The sequence below is a fragment of the Lissotriton helveticus genome, chromosome 3_2 (assembly GCF_964261635.1).
Source record: "Lissotriton helveticus chromosome 3_2, aLisHel1.1, whole genome shotgun sequence".
NCBI lineage: Eukaryota > Metazoa > Chordata > Amphibia > Caudata > Salamandridae > Lissotriton > Lissotriton helveticus.
In genome coordinates, this window is record NC_136062.1 from 440,098,493 (window position 1) to 440,124,460 (window position 25,968).

Sequence of the window (25,968 nt, forward strand, 5' to 3'; positions counted from 1 at the left end):
GGGGTGAATTACCCCAAATCTAATCACACATAGTTTACAAGAAGAAAACGTGATGATTTCCTGTGGTTTATAAACGGACATTTGACCGTGGTTATATCCATGCACAAAAACGTGTTTCATTTCGTGCATCGTAACGTGATAAAAACACCTCTCTTTGTGACACACCCAAACATTCATCTGTCATACACACTCATACATACATTTCCTGAGACCTAACTGGGCCCCATGGATTCGGAGGGGTTCGGTATCCTAGCAGCTCTGGTGAGAGAAAAACGTATTTTGTAAATAGCAGAGCCTCGGGCCGATTAGCGATAGTAAACTGACCCGTGGATGGCCATCGTTTCCCCGATTTGACTTACTTGTGCACCGGATACCTCCTACTTTTAGGCACCTACTTGTGTCCCTCCGGTCCGGATGTTATCGGACCGAGGGTTTCAGGTCTGTTTTAAAGGAAGTTCCCGATCACGGTTTGCTTACGCTTCCGTGACTACGCTCATAGGGAAACTAGAGCGTATAGTTCTGTATCCCGGCTCGCGAGTGGCGGCCATCTTTAGTGTAACGCTTCCGTACTCGTATATACAAGTGCTCTTAAATAGGATTAAACGGCAATATTTCCGCCCCAGACTTAATTTTAGGTGTTCAGGATAGTATATACTACATTATCAAACCTTTCTTTTACAAAATAATTTTTGACAAAAGTTTCTTAAAAAAGGTTATTGGACGATCAGTAAATGGATTATTCCTGCCCTTTTGATTATTGACAGTATCTTAAATCAATTCTCGAGGCTCCAGTATTAGTGACTCTCAAAAGTCAGAATAGACCATCTGTGCTCATAGGTACTGTTGGGTAGGTGATGGTACACTCTCAGGTCCTGAGCAACAGGTTTTTTCAACACGCCTTTAACCTGTCTCTCAAAGCCAAAAGGCACCCTCAGTACTTCTAGGTACTACTGGGTTGGTGATGGTATATTCATTCAATGAATTTTTCAAACATCATTAGCCTATAACCACACTATTTTTAGTTAAGTTAGGTCTACTTCGTTACAGGTATAGTTTTGATTTTTCAGAAAACGTTTTTCAAGTTTAGGTGAACTGCCCCCAAGGGATATCATCATTTAGTCCCACTATGTGAGAGCGGAGTCTGAACACCCAACGTTGTTCTTTCTCAAGTAATTTCTTTTCCATATCAGCATGGGGTTGTTGGATTTCCAAAACCACCCACCGCATGTCATTAGGCGTATGTCCCTTTTCTAGAAAGTGTGTAGTCATTTTCGTATTTGAGTGTTTGCACCTAAAGTTACTGCGGTGTTCCACCATCCTCGTGTTCACCTTCCTTGTTGTCATCCCTATATAGTGCAGATTGCACACACATGTGATCATGTACACGACCCCTGACGTATTGCAATTGGAAAAGGATTTCAGATTCCAGACCAGGCCCGTGTTACATGTCACCTGTTTGGTAGTATCGGTTAGGTGGCACACGCTGCAATTGGAACACGGGTGGTGACCCAATGGCAACGGACGTAAGCGTCGAATCGGACCTTCCACATTCCTTGGACGTGTATGTACCACTAAATCTTTCAGATTTTTTCCTTTCCGGTGACTGAACATTGGTTGGGTGATGTTCAGACCTCCACTGTTCAACGTTTTCCAATGTTTTTTTACAATTTTTGTTACTTGCTGTGAGGCTACAGTATAAGTAGTGATGCAGATAGGTCTTCTTTCAGAGGTATCTGTAGGTGGTTCTCTAGGTTTTGACTCTAGCAGTGCATCTCTATTATTATTCGATGCTCTTTTCTTGGCTTTTGAGACAATCTTTTGTGGATATTGTCTTTGGTATAGTTTTGCACACAGTTCTTTGGCTTGCACCTCGTAATCACATTTCTCAGAACAATTTCTCCTTAATCGTAGAAACTGTCCAAAGGGCAGATTTTCCCGGAGTGGTCGCGGGTGAAAGCTTTCAAAGCTTAATAGGCAGTTCCTCGACGTCGGTTTGAAATGTGTTGTGGTTGTCAGTATCCCTCTTTCAGCTTTGATATTTAAGTCAAGAAAGACTAATTGTTCTCTACTCATTGTAGAGGTGAATTTTAGAAAGGGGTCTTGTAAGTTCAACCAGTCCAGGAAGGAGTTTGCATCCTGCTCACTGCCATTCCAGATGAGGATGACATCGTCAATATAACGTCTCCACATCTGGATCTTTGTGGAGAAGGGGTTGTCTGTGCTCAGGATTCTGTTCTTCTCTAGCCAGTGGACATACAGTAGAGGACTGGGATGGCCCCAATGATGAAGCATGTCACCGTGGGGCAACCCTGGTGAGTGAGGGGACACCTAAAAGAGGAGCATTTCTCCCCTTTTTTGTACACAATACCATATTTTCACAATCGACCCCAGTGTGTGTTGGTTGTTATCTGAATAAACTAGCAAGGCTCTTAGGTATCTGGAAACGGAGACCATTTGTTTAACTTAGTATTTGGAGGGCGAGCCTAGCTACAATTCCTCTAACTCCCTTCCTTTTTTGTTGACACGTTGCAGCGCGCAGCTGCGGGAGTCTACTAACACACCTACACAGTGACACACACCCACTTTCTAGTTTACACACTAGTACCAACCAACTGAGCTATCAAAATGGCTGAAATCACAGGACTTTCTTTTACAGAAGATGAGGCGGATAGGATAATAGCCTCCATGCTCCCCCATTCAAGCACGACTTACAAAGACACTAGTGAGGCCCAACAATGTTGGGATGAATTAACAGAACTAAAACGCAACCTAGTGAAAACCATAATACATGGGATCATGATGAGTGAATACCATAGGGCCAACGCGGCGCCGCGGGGCCTAATAGTAAATAATGAGCCATTCATCTTTCAAGATGATCTCGTTTTCAAAAAAGACTGGTCATTGATCAGCTGGCATTGCACCAGGGACTGGCTAGTCCTAATTGTAAAAACTGCAGCACGCAGAGCCGAGACACTGAAGGTGGAGATCCAGGATCTTGAAATCAAACTGAAATCCTATCAATCACCAGCTGAACTCAAAAAATGATTGGATGAATTGAATAAGTCAATGACTGAATTCGAAATATCACTGAAAGACACGAAGTACGTAAAATTTCATAAAGACAAGAAATCTTTTTCACACGAGAAAGTATATCCATACATTAAGGCGGAGTATGTACCTACTGGAAGAAATTCAGGCTACAGTACGGATAGCGGGGGCTCAGACACAGGATCTGATTCTTCCGACACAGGTTACAACCGTAACCAACCTAAAAATAGACGAGGCAGATCAGGGAGGACAAGGAATAGAGGAAATTTCTGGCAACCCTATCAGGGCCCACCACCGTAGTTTTTCTATGGCCATCCTCCCTTTCAACAACCATACCCGCAGCAACCTTTTCCATTTTGGGATAATACCCAGATGCAAGGGATGCCACAGCAGCCTTTTTTAGGGAGAGGCAAGAGACCAGGCCGAGGAAAGACCAGAGGACAGCAAGGACAGCAAGTACAATGGGCACAACCTCTGGAAACCAGCAGAACGCACACGAGGAGCCAAGGACCGGTGACAACACCGTCAACCAGCAACATCTGACCTTAGTGGTGAACCTCTCGGATAAAGTCTTAACACCAGACCAAAACAGGGTGTTGGAAAAAGGTCTAGGTTTTGTCCCTACTACAAACTTGGATAAATTCAAGTTATATTGTGAGTTGAAGGAATTTGTTCGCAATATAAAATTACAAGTTTATTTTAAAGACAAGCCGCAACCAGTGGGAACTGTGAGTGACACAGGACTGAAGAAAAAATCCTCATTCACCCCCCCAACCACCAGTTTACCAGTGGAACTACTGGCATTTGAAAAGGCTATCCTGAAGGATGTGATGGACCTGGATACCGGGTCACTGAAAACATTTTACAATACTAGTAAAACTGAGAAGGAAGCCATACATGAATTGGCTAATGACACAAGCATTACAATAAAACCAGCCGATAAGGGCGGAGCTATTGTGATACAAAATTCAATAGATTATGAGAATGAGTGTCTGAGACTACTAGCCGACCAACGGAATTATGAGATCCTGAGGGTGGATCCAACAGAACGCCTGAGAATTGAAATTGCAGGAATGGTGGAAGAGTGTCTGATTAACGACTGGCTATCCAAAAAGGAAGCAGACTTTCTGGACAACAAACACCCACGGACTCCGTATTTTTATATGATTCCAAAGATCCATAAAAGACTAGTAAAACCACCCGGGAGACCTATCGTCTCTGGGATTGGATCGATTCTAGAGCCGCTGTCTAAGTTTGCAGATGCATTCTCATAAAAGACCTCACCTTTGATCCCTCCACACAGATATTGATTGGACTCGACGTGGAGAGCCTCTATACGAGCTTGCCCCACAGGGAAACACTACAAATTCTGGAGGATATCCTATTTGAGAACGAGTGGGAATACAAAACACCAAGACATGTGGTGTTAGAATGCTGCCGCCTCGCATTGACCGAAAACTTCTTCCTCTTCCAACAAACAATGTATAGACAGACCCATGGAACTAGCATGGGAAGCACATTCGCGCCGAGCGTGGCGGGACTGTATGTCCACTGGCTAGAGAAGAACAGAATCCTGAGCACAGACAACCCCTTCTCCACAAAGATCCAGATGTGGAGACGTTATATTGACAATGTCATCCTCATCTGGAATGGCAGTGAGCAGGAGGCAAACTCCTTCCTGGACTGGTTGAACTTACAAGACCCCTTTCTAAAATTCACCTCTACAATGAGTAGAGAACAATTAGTCTTTCTTGACTTAAATATCAAAGCTGAAAGAGGGATACTGACAACCACAACACATTTCAAACCGACGTCGAGGAACTGCCTATTAAGCTTTGAAAGCTTTCACCCGCGACCACTCCGGGAAAATCTGCCCTTTGGACAGTTTCTACGATTAAGGAGAAATTGTTCTGAGAAATGTGATTACGAGGTGCAAGCCAAAGAACTGTGTGCAAAACTATACCAAAGACAATATCCACAAAAGATTGTCTCAAAAGCCAAGAAAAGAGCATCGAATAATAATAGAGATGCACTGCTAGAGTCAAAACCTAGAGAACCACCTACAGATACCTCTGAAAGAAGACCTATCTGCATCACTACTTATACTGTAGCCTCACAGCAAGTAACAAAAATTGTAAAAAAACATTGGAAAACGTTGAACAGTGGAGGTCTGAACATCACCCAACCAATGTTCAGTCACCGGAAAGGAAAAAACCTGAAAGATTTAGTGGTACATACACGTCCAAGGAATGTGGAAGGTCCGATTCGACGCTTACGTCCGTTGCCATTGGGTCACCACCCGTGTTCCAATTGCAGCGTGTGCCACCTAACCGATACTACCAAACAGGTGACATGTAACACGGGCCTGGTCTGGAATCTGAAATCCTTTTCCAATTGCAATACGTCAGGGGTCGTGTACATGATCACATGTGTGTGCAATCTGCACTATATAGGGATGACAACAAGGAAGGTGAACACGAGGATGGTGGAACACCGCAGTAACTTTAGGTGCAAACACTCAAATACGAAAATGACTACACACTTTCTAGAAAAGGGACATACGCCTAATGACATGCGGTGGGTGGTTTTGGAAATCCAACAACCCCATACTGATATGGAAAAGAAATTACTTGAGAAAGAACAACGTTGGGTGTTCAGACTCCGCTCTCACATAGTGGGACTAAATGATGATATCCCTTGGGGGCAGTTCACCTAAACTTGAAAAACGTTTTCTGAAAAATCAAAACTATACCTGTAACGAAGTAGACCTAACTTAACTAAAAATAGTGTGGTTATAGGCTAATGATGTTTGAAAAATTCATTGAATGAATATACCATCACCAACCCAGTAGTACCTAGAAGTACTGAGGGTGCCTTTTGGCTTTGAGAGACAGGTTAAAGGCGTGTTGAAAAAACCTGTTGCTCAGGACCTGAGAGTGTACCATCACCTACCCAACAGTACCTATGAGCACAGATGGTCTATTCTGACTTTTGAGAGTCACTAATACTGGAGCCTCGAGAATTGATTTAAGATACTGTCAATAATCAAAAGGGCAGGAATAATCCATTTACTGATCGTCCAATTACCTTTTTTAAGAAACTTTTGTCAAAAATTATTTTGTAAAAGAAAGGTTTGATAATGTAGTATATACTATCCTGAACACCTAAAATTAAGTCTGGGGCGGAAATATTGCCGTTTAATCCTATTTAAGAGCACTTGTATATACGAGTACGGAAGCGTTACACTAAAGATGGCCGCCACTCGCGAGCCGGGATACAGAACTATACGCTCTAGTTTCCCTATGAGCGTAGTCACGGAAGCGTAAGCAAACCGTGATCGGGAACTTCCTTTAAAACAGACCTGAAACCCTCGGTCCGATAACATCCGGACCGGAGGGACACAAGTAGGTGCCTAAAAGTAGGAGGTATCCGGTGCACAAGTAAGTCAAATCGGGGAAACGATGGCCATCCACGGGTCAGTTTACTATCGCTAATCGGCCCGAGGCTCTGCTATTTACAAAATCCGTTTTTCTCTCACCAGAGCTGCTAGGATACCGAACCCCTCCGAATCCATGGGGCCCAGTTAGGTCTCAGGAAATGTATGTATGAGTGTGTATGACAGATGAATGTTTGGGTGTGTCACAAAGAGAGGTGTTTTTATCACGTTACGATGCACGAAATGAAACACGTTTTTGTGCATGGATATAACCACGGTCAAATGTCCGTTTATAAACCACAGGAAATCATCACGTTTTCTTCTTGTAAACTATGTGTGATTAGATTTGGGGTAATTCACCCGTGACTTTTCAAGTTGTCTTTTATTTTTCAGGAGCCACGTGTTTTTGGAACAAATACGTAGGTATCATTGCATGCACTTAATATAGTTTGCTGCAGTCTAATTTTAACTTTAAAATTTAAAACTTATTCATCAATATCTCTTTGAAGAGTTAAGGAGTGGTGAACACAGGGCTGGTCCCTGTGTAGTCCCGAAGAAGTGCTTGGGGTATGCACGAAACATGTCGACGATAGGAGTTGATAGGTACATCTGGACACATTACGTTTAGGGCAGCCTATCTTTCCACCCCGTTTTTAATATTACCACCTAGAGGCAAGAATAAAGTTTATTGTAAACCTACTGGGGAGGTATTTTTAACACACATCACATAGTCCACTCCTCAAATACACATGCACCACACATAGTCTAATAAAGTGCTCCTACGTAACTTTCGCAAGTCGCAGCACGCCCCAGCCCGTAGAGGACTGGGATGGCCCCAATGATGAAGCATGTCACCGTGGGGCAACCCTGGTGAGTGAGGGGACACCTAAAAGAGGAGCATTTCTCCCCTTTTTTGTACACAATACCATATTTTCACAATCGACCCCAGTGTGTGTTGGTTGTTATCTGAATAAACTAGCAAGGCTCTTAGGTATCTGGAAACAGAGACCATTTGTTTAACTAACGCAGTGACCACCAGGCGCTTTAGCGTACCACCAACACATCCTTGAACAAGATCGAAGTCTGCCACTTCCGGCGAGTATTTGCGCATCTGTGGGATGTTACATTTCTGGCGTGCACGTGAGGAGCACGTGCCCCCTGTATTCGCCACACATCCCTGCAGGATAAAGATTACCTCTCTGTCACAACTGTTCCGTATTCGTGAGCACCGAGATTATTTGTTACAGGGCTGCAATTAGAATTAGCACAGTTTTAAATTTCTTGCATAAGGAATAGATAATAGGAAAACGTGATGTCACGGAATAATATGCATCCACCTAAAATGGCTTCTACCAGATTTTATTTCTGAGCATTCCACCAGTCCGCAATCTATAATCTGAGAAGCGCTTCGCCGTATTATGGGCTCCTCGGTGGAATGCAGTTGGCACTGGATCCAGATAACAATGAAGGAGCGGGGCCATAACAAACACCTACTGCTTGACAGACGCCCTCACGCACTCAACTGGGGACCAGTAATGGACATGTGACGGCAACAGGGGTTGCTGCCATTAACGGAACATGTTTGGCCACCTAAATCTAGTTTTGAATGCCTTTTTCTTCTTTTCTTTCCGTTCTTTTGTAATATTATGGGAGCATTAGTAAAGTGTCATGTGGCACACACTCAAAGGCCTATATGTAGTAAGACTCTGGTTAGCTTCCCAGAGTTAAACGTGCAGGTGCTGGCATCTGGCACTGCCGCACCTCCTTTGGCAATACCACACGGTGCACTTATCCCCCCTCGCAGTACGCCCACTCCAGATGTAGCGCCTAGTATGGAGTGAAATGCACCGAGTGTGGTTATTTAAAGGATGCATGAATTAGCGACACAAAGAAAAATATTTTATGAAGACTAAAATATTCCTAAATTAATGATTACTCTTTAATACGGTAACACAAAAGCAATTAGTACACCATATGATGAAGTGTGCACAACAGTGCACAGTTAAATCTGGATAGGTCACCAGATGTGTTCTATGTACTCACTGACTTCAATGTACAGTTCTAAAGAGATCCTCTATGCAGCTTTCAACACCCCCTAATTTATAGGTTTCAGCCAAAACATGCCTAGCTCCTTGAAGACTCTTCCAAAACATCTATCCACTCTAATGTACGTTGATGGAATAGGCAAGCAGGATCCCATACATCCATCGCAGGGACCCACGTGATGGCTGACCGGTTAGGAGCTGTTCTCATGCACCTGCTGCAGAGAGAACTGGGTGCCACTACCATGTCACATGTTCACATCATTTTAAACAAAAACAATGGCTCCTGTGGGTAAATGCAAGATAATTCTGATAAAGAGAACGCGCAATGTGGGTGATTTAAAATTAGAGGCCAAGAACGGAAACTGTATATACACAATGCGAATATATTTATAATTTAAGGCAAAAAATAGAAATGAACAATTTATACAAAATTTCTGTAGCATTATATACACTTATGTAATCAAAAAAGTGATGGCGTGTCCCAAGTGAATATTTTCAAAAAAGAACCCTAACATACTAAGGTGAAGCATAGTAAAATGTGGGTGACATAAGGTTTCAAATGTACATATACGTGGAAAAGAGGCGACCAAGTAATATGTATGAATAAATTGAGTACAGCAATTGCAATGTATAAACAACTGTTGTAAGAGGTCTGTCTCCTTATTTTGTCGACAACGTTTCGACTTGATTGGGGTCACAGGTCTCTTCAGGACTATTCGATGTGGGGCACCTAAAAGATGTGATAAGTCTGTTTAAGCATGTGGGCCATCGGAAGCGGGAAGACTTAATTAAGAATTAATAAGGATAAGCAGTTTAGTATGGAGCAGCATGTACCTGTTCTGGGTTTGCCTAGCTTGTGGGTGCAAGGGTGACACCGTGAAGTAGGTGAAAACAGAAAGGAACTTACAGGGAATCGATCAAGGCCGGGACCTGTGTAGGGTATCAGGAAAGGGGAAAGGGTCAGGAAAAGCTCTAGCGGTCATTAGCCAATGCAGACAGATTAAACAGGTGGTATGCACCAGCGACACTTACCCCTGCTGTGGGTGTGGAATAAGTAGGCAACCGAGGGTTACGATCGGTCTATGTAGATCCGTGTGGATAAATATTGGCAGAAGCGTAGAGAGGAGATGTACTCGACTGTGGAAATGACGCAGAAAGGCATTGTTTAGGCATTGCTCTATGCGTCGGTGCATTAAAAGGAAATTAACTGGTAGAGGTACTCGCCAGTGAGCACATCATGGCTGTGTCAGAACTGGAATGGCATGGAATGGCATGGAGAGTAAAAAAACAAACAAAAAAAAGACCGATTTAGGCCGAGATCTCTGTACTAGGGTGAATGTTTAACATTGTACAGCATCCCATCCATCAATTGTTCTTTTTGTACATGTTCACATCGTGGGTGGAACAGCCTGGAGGGCCAAAGAGCGAGACAATAACACCCAATAACGGACCACGGAGGAGGAAGGGGGAAGAATCCTTGGCTGGCCCCCTGTCAGGAGGGTGTCTGCGAGTCACGCCTGTTTCTCGGTCAGCGGGCCCAACATAAATAAGACTGGTAGCTTCATAAATAAGGCCACTACATTCCAGAGCAAAATCTGAAATCTTTTGCACAATTGACTATTGTATCTCCCCAAAACCCACCTCACCCCTCTGAAATCGATCCTACACTCAACAGCGCGGGCCAAAAAGAATGAGCACATCAAACCTATGCTGGTCTTTCTGTGCTCATTGCCCATTGAACCCAGGGGTGTATACAAGACTGCTCGCATCACCCAGTGCTTAATTTGTAAAAATAGAAGTGCCAGGGCCCTCCTCAGGAGGCCACTTCCGCTTGCACCACCCATTGCAGCTGACAGCACTACTAAAAGGAACAACACAACTACTAACCACCATACACCTACAAGTGTGACAATTCTAGGTATTCCAGACACCCCAAACTATAAAAATACTTTGGTGGCAGGTATTAGTCATTTTTAGAGTGCATTTAATTAATACACAACTGTTATGCTGGTCTCTAAATCAGATAAAGAGCACCACCATGCAGCAGGCGGTCATAAGTGCATGCGTAGTAGTACTTCTAGAACTGCCGACCCTTAGAAAGGAATGAATCTTGGCACAGTCCATCTCTGTAGTGCAACTAGAATTTGGGACTCACTACCTCCAAACCTTCCACTGCCACCTCGCCGGAGACCTTCAAAACAGAACTGAAAGAGAGAAGTAAGCTAAGACAGGGCAGCCAATACCCTTGAGAACATGCTCACCCACCACTCTGCACAGAACTACACTACCCTCCCTTCATCAGGTGCTCACAAATGTTTCACTGGTGTATATACATATGGTGTAACGTGTTTCCTCTTTCTATAACGAGGTACCATTTTGTAATTCTAGAGCTCCTGCAACTATATTTGGTAATTCTTATACCCGCCGCAACTATGTAATGACGTGTCTACTGTAAACTGCTCTGCCACCTTCAGTTAATGCCCATGCTATATAAAAATCGAAATAAATAAAAACAAAGTAATAATGGGCCTGTAAGTTTTATATATATATATATATATAATATATTGGGAAAAACAAAGTTCACAGCTACGTTATAGGTAGGCTCACATTTCACTTGTACAACAACATAGAAGTTCAGCACTACTAGTTACCTAAGCTAACTATAACTGACACCTCCGCAATGCACTGCCTATGACTTTGCATACTACATCACTAAGTTGGTTTTTTAAACAAACTTTATTGAGTTTTACATGAGCTTCAGTTTGCAAATAATTCAATACAATACAATTATCATTTGGTCAGGAGTGTCCTTCAGTAATTTCCTCTTATGCAGTGAGTTCAGAAAAAATGTCTTTTCAATGGGCAAAGCCCTGCCCTCCATCCCCTGCAAGTAAACAATACAGTACATTTCTTAGTTCATGCACTTCGCTTCACATATTACATCACTCATGACCTGGTCAGTGAAATCACTGATGAAATGATTGATGACTTCTGGATGCGTGGGTGTGAGAGTGCCTGTCTGGATAGGTTAGAGGGCATGACAGTGTATCTCTGAGAGTAAGAGTTTGTGTAAAAGTAGTTATATATTTTTTAGCATGCGCTAGCTTCGTGGATCCCTTATTGAGCTAATCATGGGGGGGGGTATTGAGCCACGGAGATGAGTCCACGGATCTAGCGAGTGAGAAAATTTATTTTAAAGTATTTTTCCACTACAGTAAACATGTATGCCTGTCATTTTAAACATACACATTTTTAACATAGACTTTTCTAACATACACAACCTCTCACTTGACCCCTTTAAATAAAATTCAAACCATATTTCAGCCCCGAGAACAGTTTCCCTTGAGATTTTAAATGGTGACTGCAACTTTTCTATCCGGTTACGGCCATCCAATCGGGGCTCTGCTGTGGGGTGGGGATCCACGTCCCTAGATAAACTAATTTGGATTTCGGTTAATTTCTCTAAATCTGAGTAGATTTACAACAAATCACAAAGAGGCACTTCTCTGGACCAATATCTACTTTTCTGTCAAATCTAGTGTAGTTTCGTCCATCCCAACCCTAAGGGAATTAACATCGGGAAAATGTGTTTTGGGAGCCATTTCTTCCTCTGCCCCCGATTTCCAGATATTCCCGAAACTTTCCAGACATCAGCTGAAGTGAGCGTCAAATACTTTCTTGAAATTTCATGAAGATTTGTCTAATACTGCCATAGATATAGGCAAGTCAAAAAACACTTTGCCTATAAAAACGTGGATTTAAATATAGCTACCTTCTGGCAACCACCAGTAGATAAGATATGGAAATATAGAATTGTATATCTCTAGATCTCTCTCTCTCTCTCTAGAGATAGATATATATATATATATATATATATATATATATATATATATATATATATATATATATATATATATATATATATATATATATATATACATATACAGAGAAAGGCCCCTCCAGATGAAAGGACCGAAGGACACAGCGGGGGTACCAGGTAACCTTTTATTTTCGCGCAGGTTAGGGCATAATGCATTTCGGCGTCTTGCCTTCCTAAGATGCCATTGCTGCATGGGATTACTTCAGCTCCCTCTCTCAAAATTACGGAGTTCCAAGAATCGTAGGAGTGTTTCCGGCCCGCCTTAAGTAGTTGCAGCTGTTGTTCAATGTTGGATGAACTCGATCTTCCAGCATGCAATGCAGCTGCAGTCCAAAAAGCGGAGTAGCGCTTCAGTGCGCCCTGTGAGGCCAGAGAGGGGGAGAAGGCTGTGTTTGTGCCACCAAAGTCCCAAAGTTTAAAATGCAAAGGGTTACCTCCGGTCCCCTATGCCTCAACCCCCTGAGCAGTTCCAGACCGGGCCGTGACGAAGAGATACAGTGATCCAGCGTCCCCGTGACTTCACGGACTGCGAGTAGCAGCAGCTGTTGTCCGACGTGCTCCTGAGGTTGGCCAGCAAACTACCAATTCCTTGGTTACAAAAATTCATGTTTCCATGTTGCCTTTATTTGTTGCCGGCCGATTTGCAAGGCGGGTCCTTCATTTACACGCGCTAAGGCACAGCTCGTGGTATTGATGCAGAGAAAGGCCCCTCCAGATGAAAGGACCGAAGGACACAGCAGGGGTACCAGGTAACCTTTTATTTTCGTGCAGGTTAGGGCATAATGCATTTCGGCGTCTTGCCTTCCTCAGATGCCATTGCTGCATGGGATTACTTCAGCTCCCTCTCTCAAAATTACGGAGTTCCAAGAATAGTAGGAGTGTTTCCGGCCCCGCCTTAAGTAGTTGCAGCGGTTGTTCAATGTTGGATGAACTCGATCTTCCAGCATGCAATGCAGCTGCAGTCCAAAAAGCGGAGTAGCGCTTCAGTGCGCCCTGTGAGGCCAGAGAGGGGGAGAAGGCTGTGTTTGTGCCACCAAAGTCCCAAAGTTTAAAATGCAAAGGGTTACCTCCGGTCCCCTACGCCTCAACCCCCTGAGCAGTTCCAGACCGGGCCGTGACGAAGAGATACAGTGATCCAGCGTCCCCGTGACTTCACGGACTGCGAGTAGCAGCAGCTGTTGTCCGACGTGCTCCTGAGGTTGGCCAGCAAACTACCAATTCCTTGGTTACAAAAATTCATGTTTCCATGTTGCCTTTATTTGTTGCCGGCCGATTTGCAAGGCGGGTCCTTCATTTACACGCGCTAAGGCACAGCTCGTGGTATTGATGCAGAGAAAGGCCCCTCCAGATGAAAGGACCGAAGGACACAGCGGGGGTACCAGGTAACCTTTTATTTTCGCGCAGGTTAGGGCATAATGCATTTCGGCGTCTTGCCTTCCTCAGATGCCATTGCTGCATGGGATTACTTCAGCTCCCTCTCTCAAAATTACGGAGTTCCAAGAATAGTAGGAGTGTTTCCGGCCCCGCCTTAAGTAGTTGCAGCGGTTGTTCAATGTTGGATGAACTCGATCTTCCAGCATGCAATGCAGCTGCAGTCCAAAAAGCGGAGTAGCGCTTCAGTGCGCCCTGTGAGGCCAGAGAGGGGGAGAAGGCTGTGTTTGTGCCACCAAAGTCCCAAAGTTTAAAATGCAAAGGGTTACCTCCGGTCCCCTACGCCTCAACCCCCTGAGCAGTTCCAGACCGGGCCGTGACGAAGAGATACAGTGATCCAGCGTCCCCGTGACTTCACGGACTGCGAGTAGCAGCAGCTGTTGTCCGACGTGCTCCTGAGGTTGGCCAGCAAACTACCAATTCCTTGGTTACAAAAATTCATGTTTCCATGTTGCCTTTATTTGTTGCCGGCCGATTTGCAAGGCGGGTCCTTCATTTACACGCGCTAAGGCACAGCTCGTGGTATTGATGCAGAGAAAGGCCCCTCCAGATGAAAGGACCGAAGGACACAGCGGGGGTACCAGGTAACCTTTTATTTTCGCGCAGGTTAGGGCATAATGCATTTCGGCGTCTTGCCTTCCTCAGATGCCATTGCTGCATGGGATTACTTCAGCTCCCTCTCTCAAAATTACGGAGTTCCAAGAATAGTAGGAGTGTTTCCGGCCCAGCCTTAAGTAGTTGCAGCTGTTGTTCAATGTTGGATGAACTCGATCTTCCAGCATGCAATGCAGCTGCATTCCAAAAAGCGGAGTAGCGCTTCAGTGCGCCCTGTGAGGCCAGAGAGGGGGAGAAGGCTGTGTTTGTGCCACCAAAGTCCCAAAGTTTAAAATATATATATATATATATATATATATATATATATATATATATATATATATATATATATATATATATAAATATCTATATAGATAAATCTTTAGATATCTATACAGATATATCTATAGATATCTATATAGATGGATATATATTTTCACAGAAAAACCCCAAAGGGACGTTATAGTTGGAAGTTAAGGTGTGAGTGGGTGCGTCAATGATTCTGTGGATGTCATCTGTGATGTCACTGACCATATCATGAGTGATGTCACTGACCATATCATGAGTGATGTAATATGTGGGGTCACAAGCTGTGCATTCAGGGGGGCGCGAGTTATTGTTAGATCAGCTAACTATAACTGACGAATTTCACTGGTTTTATACGAGTGACATCTGAGCCTAACTATAACATCGATGTATTCTTTGTTTTTTCCCCCCATGAATTCTGATGGTTACTTAAATGCTAATTCTAATGTCCCTTTTACCTTTGCTTTTTCAGTGATTTTTAAGTAGTAGTTGCGTTTACAGAGTGGTGGAGAAAGGGGGCGGGGTCTCCTGGCAGCTCTCAGGAATACCACTTTGTAGGTCTTACAGTAGGTACTAGGAGGGCTTCTTGGTCCCCTAGGATCCTCAGGAGTAAAGTGTACTACATCCCCTAACCAGTGGTGCACCAAGATCTGCAATTTCAGTGTTGTGGAAAAAGGGGGCGTGGCCTTGGAGAACTCTTAGCAATCCCAATGTGTGGGACTTACTGGCTGAGGAAAGGAAAAAAATATTCTTCTCTGACCTTGGGGTTCGATGTGCTTCTACCCTGCCCCCTGTTCTTTTCTTCTTTTTTACATGTTTTTTCCTGTGACTCAGTTCAACCGAGTCACAAGATCGCTCCCAAGCTTCCTGGTTTAAAGTGTTGGCCGCCAATCAGATTTCAGCACAAGATAGGAATGGGGCGCGGATCCTCTGCTTACCCAGATATACAACTGGAAACGTCTTTAAATAACTCCAAAATTACTCCATGGATTTTCACCATTTAACAAAAATGGCGCTTTCTGGACTAACAGCTACCTTTCTGCCAAATTTGGTGCTTTGTCTGATCAACTGTTTCTAAAAAATTTCCATTTTTGGCAGAAAAAAACAATTGGATAAAAGTAGATTTTATCCAATTATCCAATTATGTAATTTAGTTCTCCTCTGCAACTCATTTTCATGATGATCAACCTGATTTGTGGCACTAGGCAACTATATATTCTTCACATCTTCCATGTCTGCTCTGTGTTTGATGTTTTTGTAGAAGCAGCTGGTAGCACAAAAGATTCACATTGAGGAAAATGAGGACAGAGACACTGGTCTGGAGCAGAGACATTATAAGGACGACCAAGACTGTATCAAGGCTAAAGTCCCACTTGGGGACCTGGATCTCTATGATGGCACCTATATCTCCCTGGAGAGCAAGGATATCAGGTAACACTTGTATTCAAAACATATCTGTGATTCTGTTTTCGAGAAACAGTTGGTGCTCTCTCTCCCATGACCCTAATATTTATAGAGGAATGCTAATCTTTCTGTTCACACTTCATTTCAGGCACTTCACCCCTCAGCTGAATGTAGGGAACAACGGGCTGTGTTCTTTCACAGTAAAATTCAGGAAATACAAATCGGCCTGAATGCGACAGACACCCGATGCTTGTCCAAACACTCTCACCACTGCCCCTAAAAATATGTCCAGTTCATTACTCTCCTTTAATTCCTTCTCTATGGAAGACACTAGTTAGCTATCTAAAGTCAGACTCCCATTCGGACCCCATCGCCCATTTCGTTTAGCTCTGAGGACTGATGTCCAGTGGTTAATACACTGTTGAATGATTCCTTGTCAACAGCCTTAGTTCCTTCAACTTGGAAACAGGCTAAAAGTGTACCTCTTCTTAAAAAAATCTACTATTGACCCCAATATCCCAGGAAACATTATGCCCATCTCTTTTCTTCTAGTGCTGAAAGTATTGGAAACATTGATCAATCTGCAGCTGTTGGGCTACTTAGAATCCAATGAACTACTACTCTCCAGACAGTCTGTTGTCATGCCAAAGTGTAATACAGAAAGAGCCCTTCAAAAGTATGTCTGAACTTTTTATAAATAACCTGAATGCTGCAGGATTCAGCTAGGCTTCTCAGCAGCCTTTGATGTTGTGCCCCATGCCAGGTTGCATTCTTGCCTACAGGATATAGTGACCAGCGGTGCGGCGCTGAAGTAAAAGTCGCTGAAGCCCTTTCTAGATGATGGGGGCCAGGAAATATGGCTGTTTCCATATTCCTCAGGCACAATAAGTCACAGTAGGAGTTCCTCAGGGCTCATCCCTACGATGATCAATATTTATAGGGCACTGCTGGCCTCCTTTGTGGAGACTTTTGAGGTCAAAATTATCTCCTACTCTGACGAAACTTGGCTTTTCATTTAACAGAGGTGAAGCTATTACCCCAGATTCCATCAAACCATGTCTTACTGCAGTTTATCAATGGATGCTCTAGAACCAACTAAAGTGTAATGCAGATAAGACGGAATTTCTTTGTTGTGGGAAAAATTTCGGATTGGCAAACTAACTGGCGAGAGGGTCTGACCTGCAAGTCTGCATGTCAAGGTGGTCAAAAACATAGGGTCAAGGTCGACAATCAGTTGGCTTTTTCAAAACAAATAGATATACTGGTAAGATTGTACTTTGGCCTTTTACGCACAGCCCAAAAATTGTTGCTTCTTTGTTTTCCTTCCAGCCAGGAAGACAGTGATTCTGTTCTTGATTATGGCTGGGATGGATTAGGCAAATGCACTTCTTCTCGGGTCTCCCGCATTACCTAGTTAAAAACTGCTGGTAATGCAAAATGCTGTTTTGCCTAATGCTCAGTTTTCCGAGGAGGGCTCATATTTCCTCTCACTTGTGGGCCTTGCATTGGCTTCCAGTGTATAAATGAATTTTGTTTAGAATCTTGCTTCGGAAGTTCAGAGCCTGAATCAAACCGGCCCAAGATACCTATGCACTAGGACACAAGGATACTGCCCAAAAAGGAATTTATGTTCCTCTAATAGATATCTGGCTGCAGTTCATAGGTTCCGCCTTAAAAACTAGCGGCAATTCTTTTACTCTTGGTCCCTTGGTTATAGAATAAACTCCCTCTTGACCTTCGACAAACTGAATATCAGTTTAAAGAGAAATTAAAAACCTGGCTTTTCTTACAAAAGTTAGCCTGGCATGCTTCCTCTCCTATTACTGTGCCTAACGCTGGGACGCAGTTCCTAGTAGATGTGCGTAGTATAAATCCGGGCTCATTCATCTCTCACATCCTTTACTATCCAGTAACCCCCAGTGAAGAGTAAGACCATGTTTTTTTACATGATCAAAATTGCATACAAACCATTCTTGTGGAAAGCAATGCTGTACATAAAATGTTAAAACGAGAGGAAAACAACACAACTGATTTTGCTCTTTTCGTGAATGTGAAGTGTGTGCTTGTAGTTTTGTAATCTTCAACCTGTGCAGAGCAGTTTAGCAATGCAAAAATAACTTGTGTTTGCTAACCAGTTCTTTTATTTTTCCCTTTAGGCCTGAGTGGTGGATAAACTGTCTGCATTTTATTGTCTACTTCATAACCAACCAAATAAGAATTCTTTGTAAACCCATCTGTGGTCTCTAACTGCATGTCCACTGCAGTTTATTTTAATAAGGCACTTAAAGAGTAGTTTTAACCCCATAGTAAGACATATGTTGGCTTCTCCAATATGTTTTAATGTAATAATATTTGTCTTTTGTGTTCCAGTCCTGAAGACTACCTGGACACACGGACCCCTCTGCCACCAGACCTGGTGAAACCAGACTGCACAAGCATTGTAGAGCTTCCATACAGTATCCATGCCTTTCAACACTTGCGGGTAAGTTTCACACCCTCCTCCTGCATTCTTAGAGCGCATCCTTCTTTTGGTTGTGTCGTTTGGGTCCTCCACAATACTCTGTCCTGCTGTGTGCACTTAACATTGCAGGCTTATATACATGCTGTGTGTTTACATTTTGAATTGGATTTTTCATTCAATATAGCTTTTGGTTACAGATTATTGTGTACTAGTTGTGGGATGCCCCAAGGTTTCTGTAGCCATTCTGCTTTCTTGTGATGGGAGTTAAGCATGCCTTTGGTACCTTTTGAAGCATAGGCACGGCCCTGTTCCCAGCCAGCATGTCACAACAGCTAATCTGCAGCTTTCACCCTAGCAGCTATAAAGTGTGATCCTTTCTCCTTTACGACCAGTGTTAAGCCACACCCTTTCTTGCTGCTATGCACTGATCCTGAAGGGTCGTTCTCTTCCTCTTGAATGCTCTGACTTAGCAAAACAGTGTGTTTTGATTTATTTTCCTTTTAATGTCTTCAAGAACCCTACATGGTGGCTAATAAACAAATGTTTTAGTTCATGAGAAGATTTAATTTGATCATTTGATAAAGGCCTTCTCGTTGCAGTAGTAGAGGATGACATGTAAGGTATAAAACGTGGCTAGGCCTACGACTAGCAACACTAGTATGCGCGTAAGATTTGCAGCTACTTAGGTGTGTGTTTTAGCTGTCAAAACGATTCATTTGCCTGTCCTTTCTCATCTGTCTCTTTTCACCTACTTTCAATTCAGATGTTATCATTTAACCAATGTAAAACGTCTTTGAAGTATCCACCTGGTGTCAAATATCTTTGCTTTTGCTCCCTTTTAATTTTTGTGCGTGTGTGTGCACACACACCTTGGAATGTGCACTCAGTGTCTCACAAGTGGAAGTGTGAGCTATAACAATATGGTGTGCTGCTTAGTTAGCCATTGTATAACGTTAGCCCAGTGTTTCTGTTAAGTTATGCAGTTATAGTAAGAGATTTCTTCTTAAAATGTGACTTTGAAATCATACGTTTGTCAAATTAAAATGGGCTGATAATTACTATATTCCCCTAGGGTATACAAGAGCGGGTAAATCTCTCATCACCTTTGTTACCGAAAGAAGATCCAATCTTCAATTCCTTATCCAGGCGATTAGGAAAAAACATAGATGAAATTGGTCATCATATACAGGAAGCGCTGTTAAAGGTATGTTGTGCTGCTTGTCTCTCCACACCCTGGTTCTTCTAGGTACAGTAACTTAATATAAATATTTTGGCGTTGAACAATGAAATGAAATGAACAAGCATTAGTTCTGTAGTTAGTTTTACAAATAATTATATAAAATCTACAGATAAAATATTTTCACATAAGAGCATTTATTTAATTAAGAAGAGAAGAGGGTGAGGGCAAAAACATTATACTGAACTTATCATTTATTGAATACTGGGTATAATTTGGCCTTTATTTAGGAGCGTTTTATTCTGTGGGACATGACTTTTGCTATTGGACTCTGAAAATATAAAACCAAGTCTTCAACCATTTGGCGTGATCAAGATTTCTTCACTCCGACAGTCAACTTCTTTGCAAATATGGACCTTGAACCCGCATCTTTTTATGTTAAAACGAGTCTACAATATTAATCTTTGATACAATAAAGAATCTTCAACAAGGAATTCACTGAATATTGAAGTGTCTTTCAAAATCTCTTGCTTGTTGTTATAGGAAAGTTTGTACCTGATCTCTAGTGCATGCATGTGTTTGTCTTTTCTTTGCCCTGTTTTTTGCAGCATTGCAATGTGCATGTGTACTTTATGCCAGATTCATCACAGCTAATTTGATGGGGTTCATGATTAGGGCTTGACGGGTAAATTCTAATTTTCATGTAATGGCCAATTTAACAATTGAAATGAAGTATGTTACCCCTCTACTGAAGACCCTGAAAGGTTCTGTTAGACTCCATGAATATTATTCCTTAGTGTTTTGAGAGACGTCATATAAAAACCACAGGGAGTTCCATTCAGCGCTGAGTTTGGCACAGATGACGAGAACACATGGAGATGTCAACATCCCAGATTCACCTAAATTGGTGATACCACAGGGATACAGGGCTTCATTGTATATCTGTGGTGTTGGACTAGAGGAACATGGCATGGCCTTAGGCTGCGTTATTTATTTTTCTGAGAACCATAATTTCCCTCGTTTGTAGGAAGCAACAGCCCCATCACTGTAATACATGTAACCAAATTTTCAAAAAGGAAGAGGCTGTTCCACCCTCCATCTTGTGATTATTGTTGGTATTTATATTCAGTTGAACATTGCCACTCGTGTACAATCCCAGAAAATTTTCCCAAGTATCAGATGTGGATTTTCTGAAAAATGAAAACCACTAAAAAGTCAACATTTTCTATCTTATATATTTCTTCATGCCCAATTTAAAATGCTCCATCCTGCAACATGAAATACCTCAGGTTAGGGGGGGCGGTAGGAGAATATGCAAACCTCTCATTAAAGTACAGATCAGAAGCTGGTGCCAATGGTATTGCACTGTTGTATGGAGAAAAATCTGAACCTGCATCATCTTAGAGCTGTGCTATCGCCGCAAGCCCTTTAGGTTCAGTTAGCCAGTTCATGTTTTTTTCTCCACACAATAAGGGTCGCTGTACATGCTGTTGCCTATTTAGACTTAGATATTTGGACTTGGCTCACTATTTTCATCTTTTGTTTCCTGAAAGGTATAGCACATCTCCCCAGTCTTAAAATCCCTAAATTGGTTGCCCTATGAAGCAAGAATTCATTTAAAATGTCACAGCTGGTATAATCATCTTTAATGTTCCCTTGAACCTGTATCTTACCTATTTCTGGTTTTGTACCCACAGAACACATCCTCGTGGGTGCTGTATGACATGGCATCCTTTTATTGGAGGATCAAGAATGAGCCATACCACGTGGTGGAATGTGCCATGCGGGCGCTGCATTTCTCTTCTAGGTATACATTTCTAAATATTGTGCCCGTCTTTGTGTCCATCGTACGTGTGAGGTGTGATGGGTTGATCAGTTTTTGGAAATGTAGGGACATTTTAGAAAAATATACAGTGACTACAGCTGTAGTAAACAAGAAAGATGACCGAGAAATGCCTGTGAGACAGAGAGAGAGTGAGTTTGAGAGGGAGAGACCTCCGCATCAGTTGTGAAAAGAAACCTTGAAGATAACGGTTGAGCGACAGCTAAGAAAATGAGTATTATTTAGGGCACAGAGACCTGACTCAACATAAATACAGAATACAAACACTGAGAAGGGAATCTAGCATAAAATATAGCTGCGAAGGGACACAGCATAAAAAAGACTACATTTGAAAGAGAAATCCTGGTAAAATATGTGTGCTTCTGAATTCTGACAGCAGATTGTTGAGACGTTTGAAATGCCTTTGAATTCCGATAAGCCATTTATGATGTGATGGAAATGACATTTTGGCATGGTAATTGATGTAAATACTGTTTGGACTATTTGTGTTTAGGGCCATTTCTCCACTGTTAAACTGTCACATAGTGATATTGTTGTAGTAAAGAAAAGCTCTAGTTGGTAGGTTTGCAGCATGCGATTGTTCATAAAACAAAATGAGATCAGACTTCTGTCACACCTAAACTCAAACTTGTGGATGAACATCAGAACACAGTAGATGGAGTTACAGAGCAGAACATCCTGGGATAGAAGAATAGAAAATGGTATTAAATGGTGGAACACTTAACTATTAGCATGCCTAAAAATAAGCATTCATGTAGTACAAATGGATGACGTATTAGTCACTGTTCTATAGTAACTTTGATCCTCCCTGAGCTAATATCAGAAGTTGTTTCCATCATCTAAAGCTGGTATTCCTTTAAGGTTTGGTGTTGTGGTTTAATATGTGCATGAGAACCATGGCTCAGGTAATTGTGCAGCACCCGCTTCAGTCCTAGTTAAAGGCTTACAATACATAACTCCCTTTCTGGGATAAATGATGAGCTACTGGGCCCAAGACTTGTACTGCTGAATGCAGAAATATCCATCTGTGCCCAAAGTGGACAATAGAACATGCTGGCAAAGAGTGTAGGGGGCTAGGGGGCGCCTAATGCTCCAAAGCCCCTGGAAAATGATGGGTGAAACCCTTTTCTCCTCTTTTGTAAATTCTTGGAGACCTGTTTAGATCAAGAACACTCTACTTTGCAAGTCAGACCTCTGTATTCATTAAAAAATACCATCTTGAGATGATGGGCAGGCTAGTTTCTCTTCATGCAAGTAAATCGTCGCATTAAACTCCCTGTAGTCTTGGTTCAATACTGTCTTACTGCTACATAATGTCGGTAGGAGACCGAAGGGGAAAAAAGAAAGCGCCAGAGAATTCAAAATCAAGGTGAAAGATATTGTATGAACCAGAAGAAATAAAATTCTGCTTTGAAAGTACTGCACTGGATCCACATAGATTAAGAAATGGAATTCAGAAAAATCTGTACTAGTTTCAATATCCACTGCACCACATCATCCATTAGGTGAGGCATCAACAATTTGGTCTCCAAGACAATATTTAGCCACAAGACAAATGGAAGGATTTAGGCCAACAAAGTTGGAACATCGGTGGAACTATTCCTCTCAAACAGTCTTTAGTAAAGCCTAAAAGACTTTTTCATGGAGCACTACACTTCACTGTAGGTCATTACTGGGACCACCAGAACTTTCCAACAATTGTACACAAAACGCCATACGATTCAGCTTTCAAGTTTTGACACGAAAGTCCCCACCCAATCGATCTTCCAACTCGCATAACGGGAAGCATCACTCATGAAAGAACTTTCCACTTCCATGCTCTATTCACGAATTGGGCACTGCAAAAGGCAAATTCGTAGGTGAAACATAGATACATGTGGAATTTCAACCTAGGAGGACATTTCTGCATACTGAAATGTGTTCTAAATGTTTGTTTGCGCCTTGAACGATCCCCCCCCCCCCCTCCAGAATAATTCCATTAAATATGGTTGTGGGCCTTACCTTGTGTCAATGTAAAATGCACACACCCATGTCCTTAAGTGGAGTAAGTTTGCAGGCTTTTTCAAACTGTGAATCTACCAGGAAGAGGTTTGCGAATATACAGCTGTACACGTTTATAGGGGGCCTTACAGGAACACTGACAAACTTGCCCTAGTTCTAAATCTGCCTTTGAGGTAAATTCCCTAATTTGCCTAATTTTCCTTTGCAGATGTTTTTTTTCTATAGTGCAATATTTTGACTTTTGTGTACAAAAACGTTTCTGAATCTGTCCACGAGAGGAATGTACATGTAATTGAAGTGTTAATGTTCTCCATAAGCTATAATTGGGAGTGGGTGAGAATTTATTTATGTAGGTTTTACATTTGTGATCACTAATAGTTCAGGACAGTGTTCTGACTGAAGAATACAATGTGAATAAATGTGAGTTGAATAAATGCTTCCTGCTTAGTTTAAGTTTGCAGACTGATTTCAGTAAGCTTTGCAGCATATCTATAATCCTATCTCTTTTTCCTCTTGCAAGGCACAGTAAAGATGTTGCACTAATCAACCTGGCAAATATTTTGCACCGGGCTCACTTTTCGGCTGATGCTGCAATTCTGGTGCATGCTGCCCTGGATGTGTCTGGAGACTTTTTGTCAAGTCACTACACACTGGGGAACATTTATGCAGTGAGTATGACTTAATGAAAATTTAAGACCAATGCTATTATCTTCTTAATGAAAGGAACATATGTTTAATAACTATTTTGTAGATTGCCCAAGGTGTCTAATAGATTCTTGTCTCCCCAATGCACAGATCAGTAACTTGGTAACAATGCAACTAACTAGTCTGACCTAGAGTAGAGTAGGGTTTGCTTCTTTAAGTCACCGGACTGTAGATGGTTCTACTTCCAGAGCGCAACTCCTGTTTAAAAGGCATGTGGCTAAAGAAACCCCTCTAAGACTATAAGTCATAGATGATTATGGCGGAACCAAAGCGTCTCTTATCTAAAATAAACCTCTTTTAGAAAAATGCCTACCATGTTACAAAGGCATGGGTACATCCTTTTTCCTCCACTCATTCCCTTTACTGTAAAGTTTAGAAATCACTGAAAGGGATACTGGCAACCATCTGTTATAAAACATAGTGCTTCCTTTCTACCCCCTCTTGCAGAGAAACAACTGACAAACTCAATTTATCTTTCCAATGTTCGCTTTGTGTTGCATCCCAAATCTCCTTTAACTTTTGGCCCCAAAATAATTAACAGGTCACTTTCCAAACTTTTGACCGATAAAGAAAACAGACTGCTCTAGGTGCTGGTATCCCATGAAAATGTGGCAAAACTTGTTTGGAAAACCCATTCATGCAGTTCTCAAGTCTGATTTTGTGTGCAGGGAATACCAGCCCAAGGCTGTTACCATCACTTGACGTGGTAAGATTGGAGAAATAATCCTCCAGTCAGTTGGTAGCATGGAATGGCCATGGTATGTTTCAGGCTACTTGAAAGATGGGTTAATGTGATTTTTAACAAAGTGCAGGCTGAGCTCTGCATTGCTACTGCTCATGTAGCTAAATTCACAATAGAAACCCGATGCCATTTAAATTTAAAAGGGCTTTTCTGTGAGTTTGCTGAGAGCTGGATCTGGGTACATTACAGCAATAGATGGTTGTTCACTGAAACTAACACTATATCTTGAGTACACAGATTGCTTTATTATTTAACATGGACTGGTTTCTTAAACACAAAAAATGCCTCTTACAATAATCTAATGGTACACAAGGCTCACTTTAGCTCACCATGGGCCTGTCTTACTTTTCTTATTTTGGTTCCCTAGATGCTTGGCGAGTACAACCACTCTGTTTTGTGCTATGATCATGCTCTACAGGCCAAGCCGGGCTTTGAGCAAGCTCTGAAGAGGAAGCACGCTGTTCTGTGTCAGCAGAAATTAGAGCAGAAACTTGAAGCTCAGCACAGGTAAGCATCTACCTGGTGAGTGGCTTGTAACATGCCACAAAGCCTTGGTAGTCTTAAAGCTTCTCTCTTCACTGTGACCTTGGAGTTTCAACTGTAATTGCAAGTCTTGTGAAGCATAAACATGTGTTCGTTTGGAAGCTTGGCGGGCTGAATTTATCATTAGACTCTGTGTGAGAAAGTGCCTCTTTTGACATGGTGAGCCCCCACTTTTTGACTGGACATTGATGTGGTTTCGACTGTAGTGCACAGGGTCCCTGCCAACCAGGTTACCTGTGCCAGTGCTTCTTCCTTATAAACATATCCACAATTGGTACTTCTGCCCCTGTAAGTCCCTAGTAAGCGGTATCCTTGGTACCTTGGGCCTGGAAGCTAAAGATGGTCCCTTGCA

The 25,968-nt window shown here is 42.3% G+C and overlaps 1 protein-coding gene across 2 annotated transcripts in view; it reads left to right on the forward strand.

Annotated features, from left to right (window-relative positions):
• TTC17 (tetratricopeptide repeat domain 17) overlaps window positions 1-25,968 on the forward strand; it is a 516,894-nt gene that overhangs the window by 40,873 nt on the left and 450,053 nt on the right. For both annotated transcript variants that reach the window (XR_013609678.1, XM_078684342.1), the window contains exons 3-8: window positions 16,002-16,171; window positions 18,515-18,626; window positions 19,678-19,809; window positions 21,480-21,589; window positions 24,147-24,294; window positions 25,441-25,580. Coding sequence is in view for 1 of the 2 variants with exons in the window: in XM_078684342.1 (XP_078540468.1) it covers window positions 16,002-16,171; window positions 18,515-18,626; window positions 19,678-19,809; window positions 21,480-21,589; window positions 24,147-24,294; window positions 25,441-25,580 (812 nt within the window). In the remaining variant the exon portion in view is untranslated. The remainder of the gene's footprint in view (window positions 1-16,001; window positions 16,172-18,514; window positions 18,627-19,677; window positions 19,810-21,479; window positions 21,590-24,146; window positions 24,295-25,440; window positions 25,581-25,968) is intronic.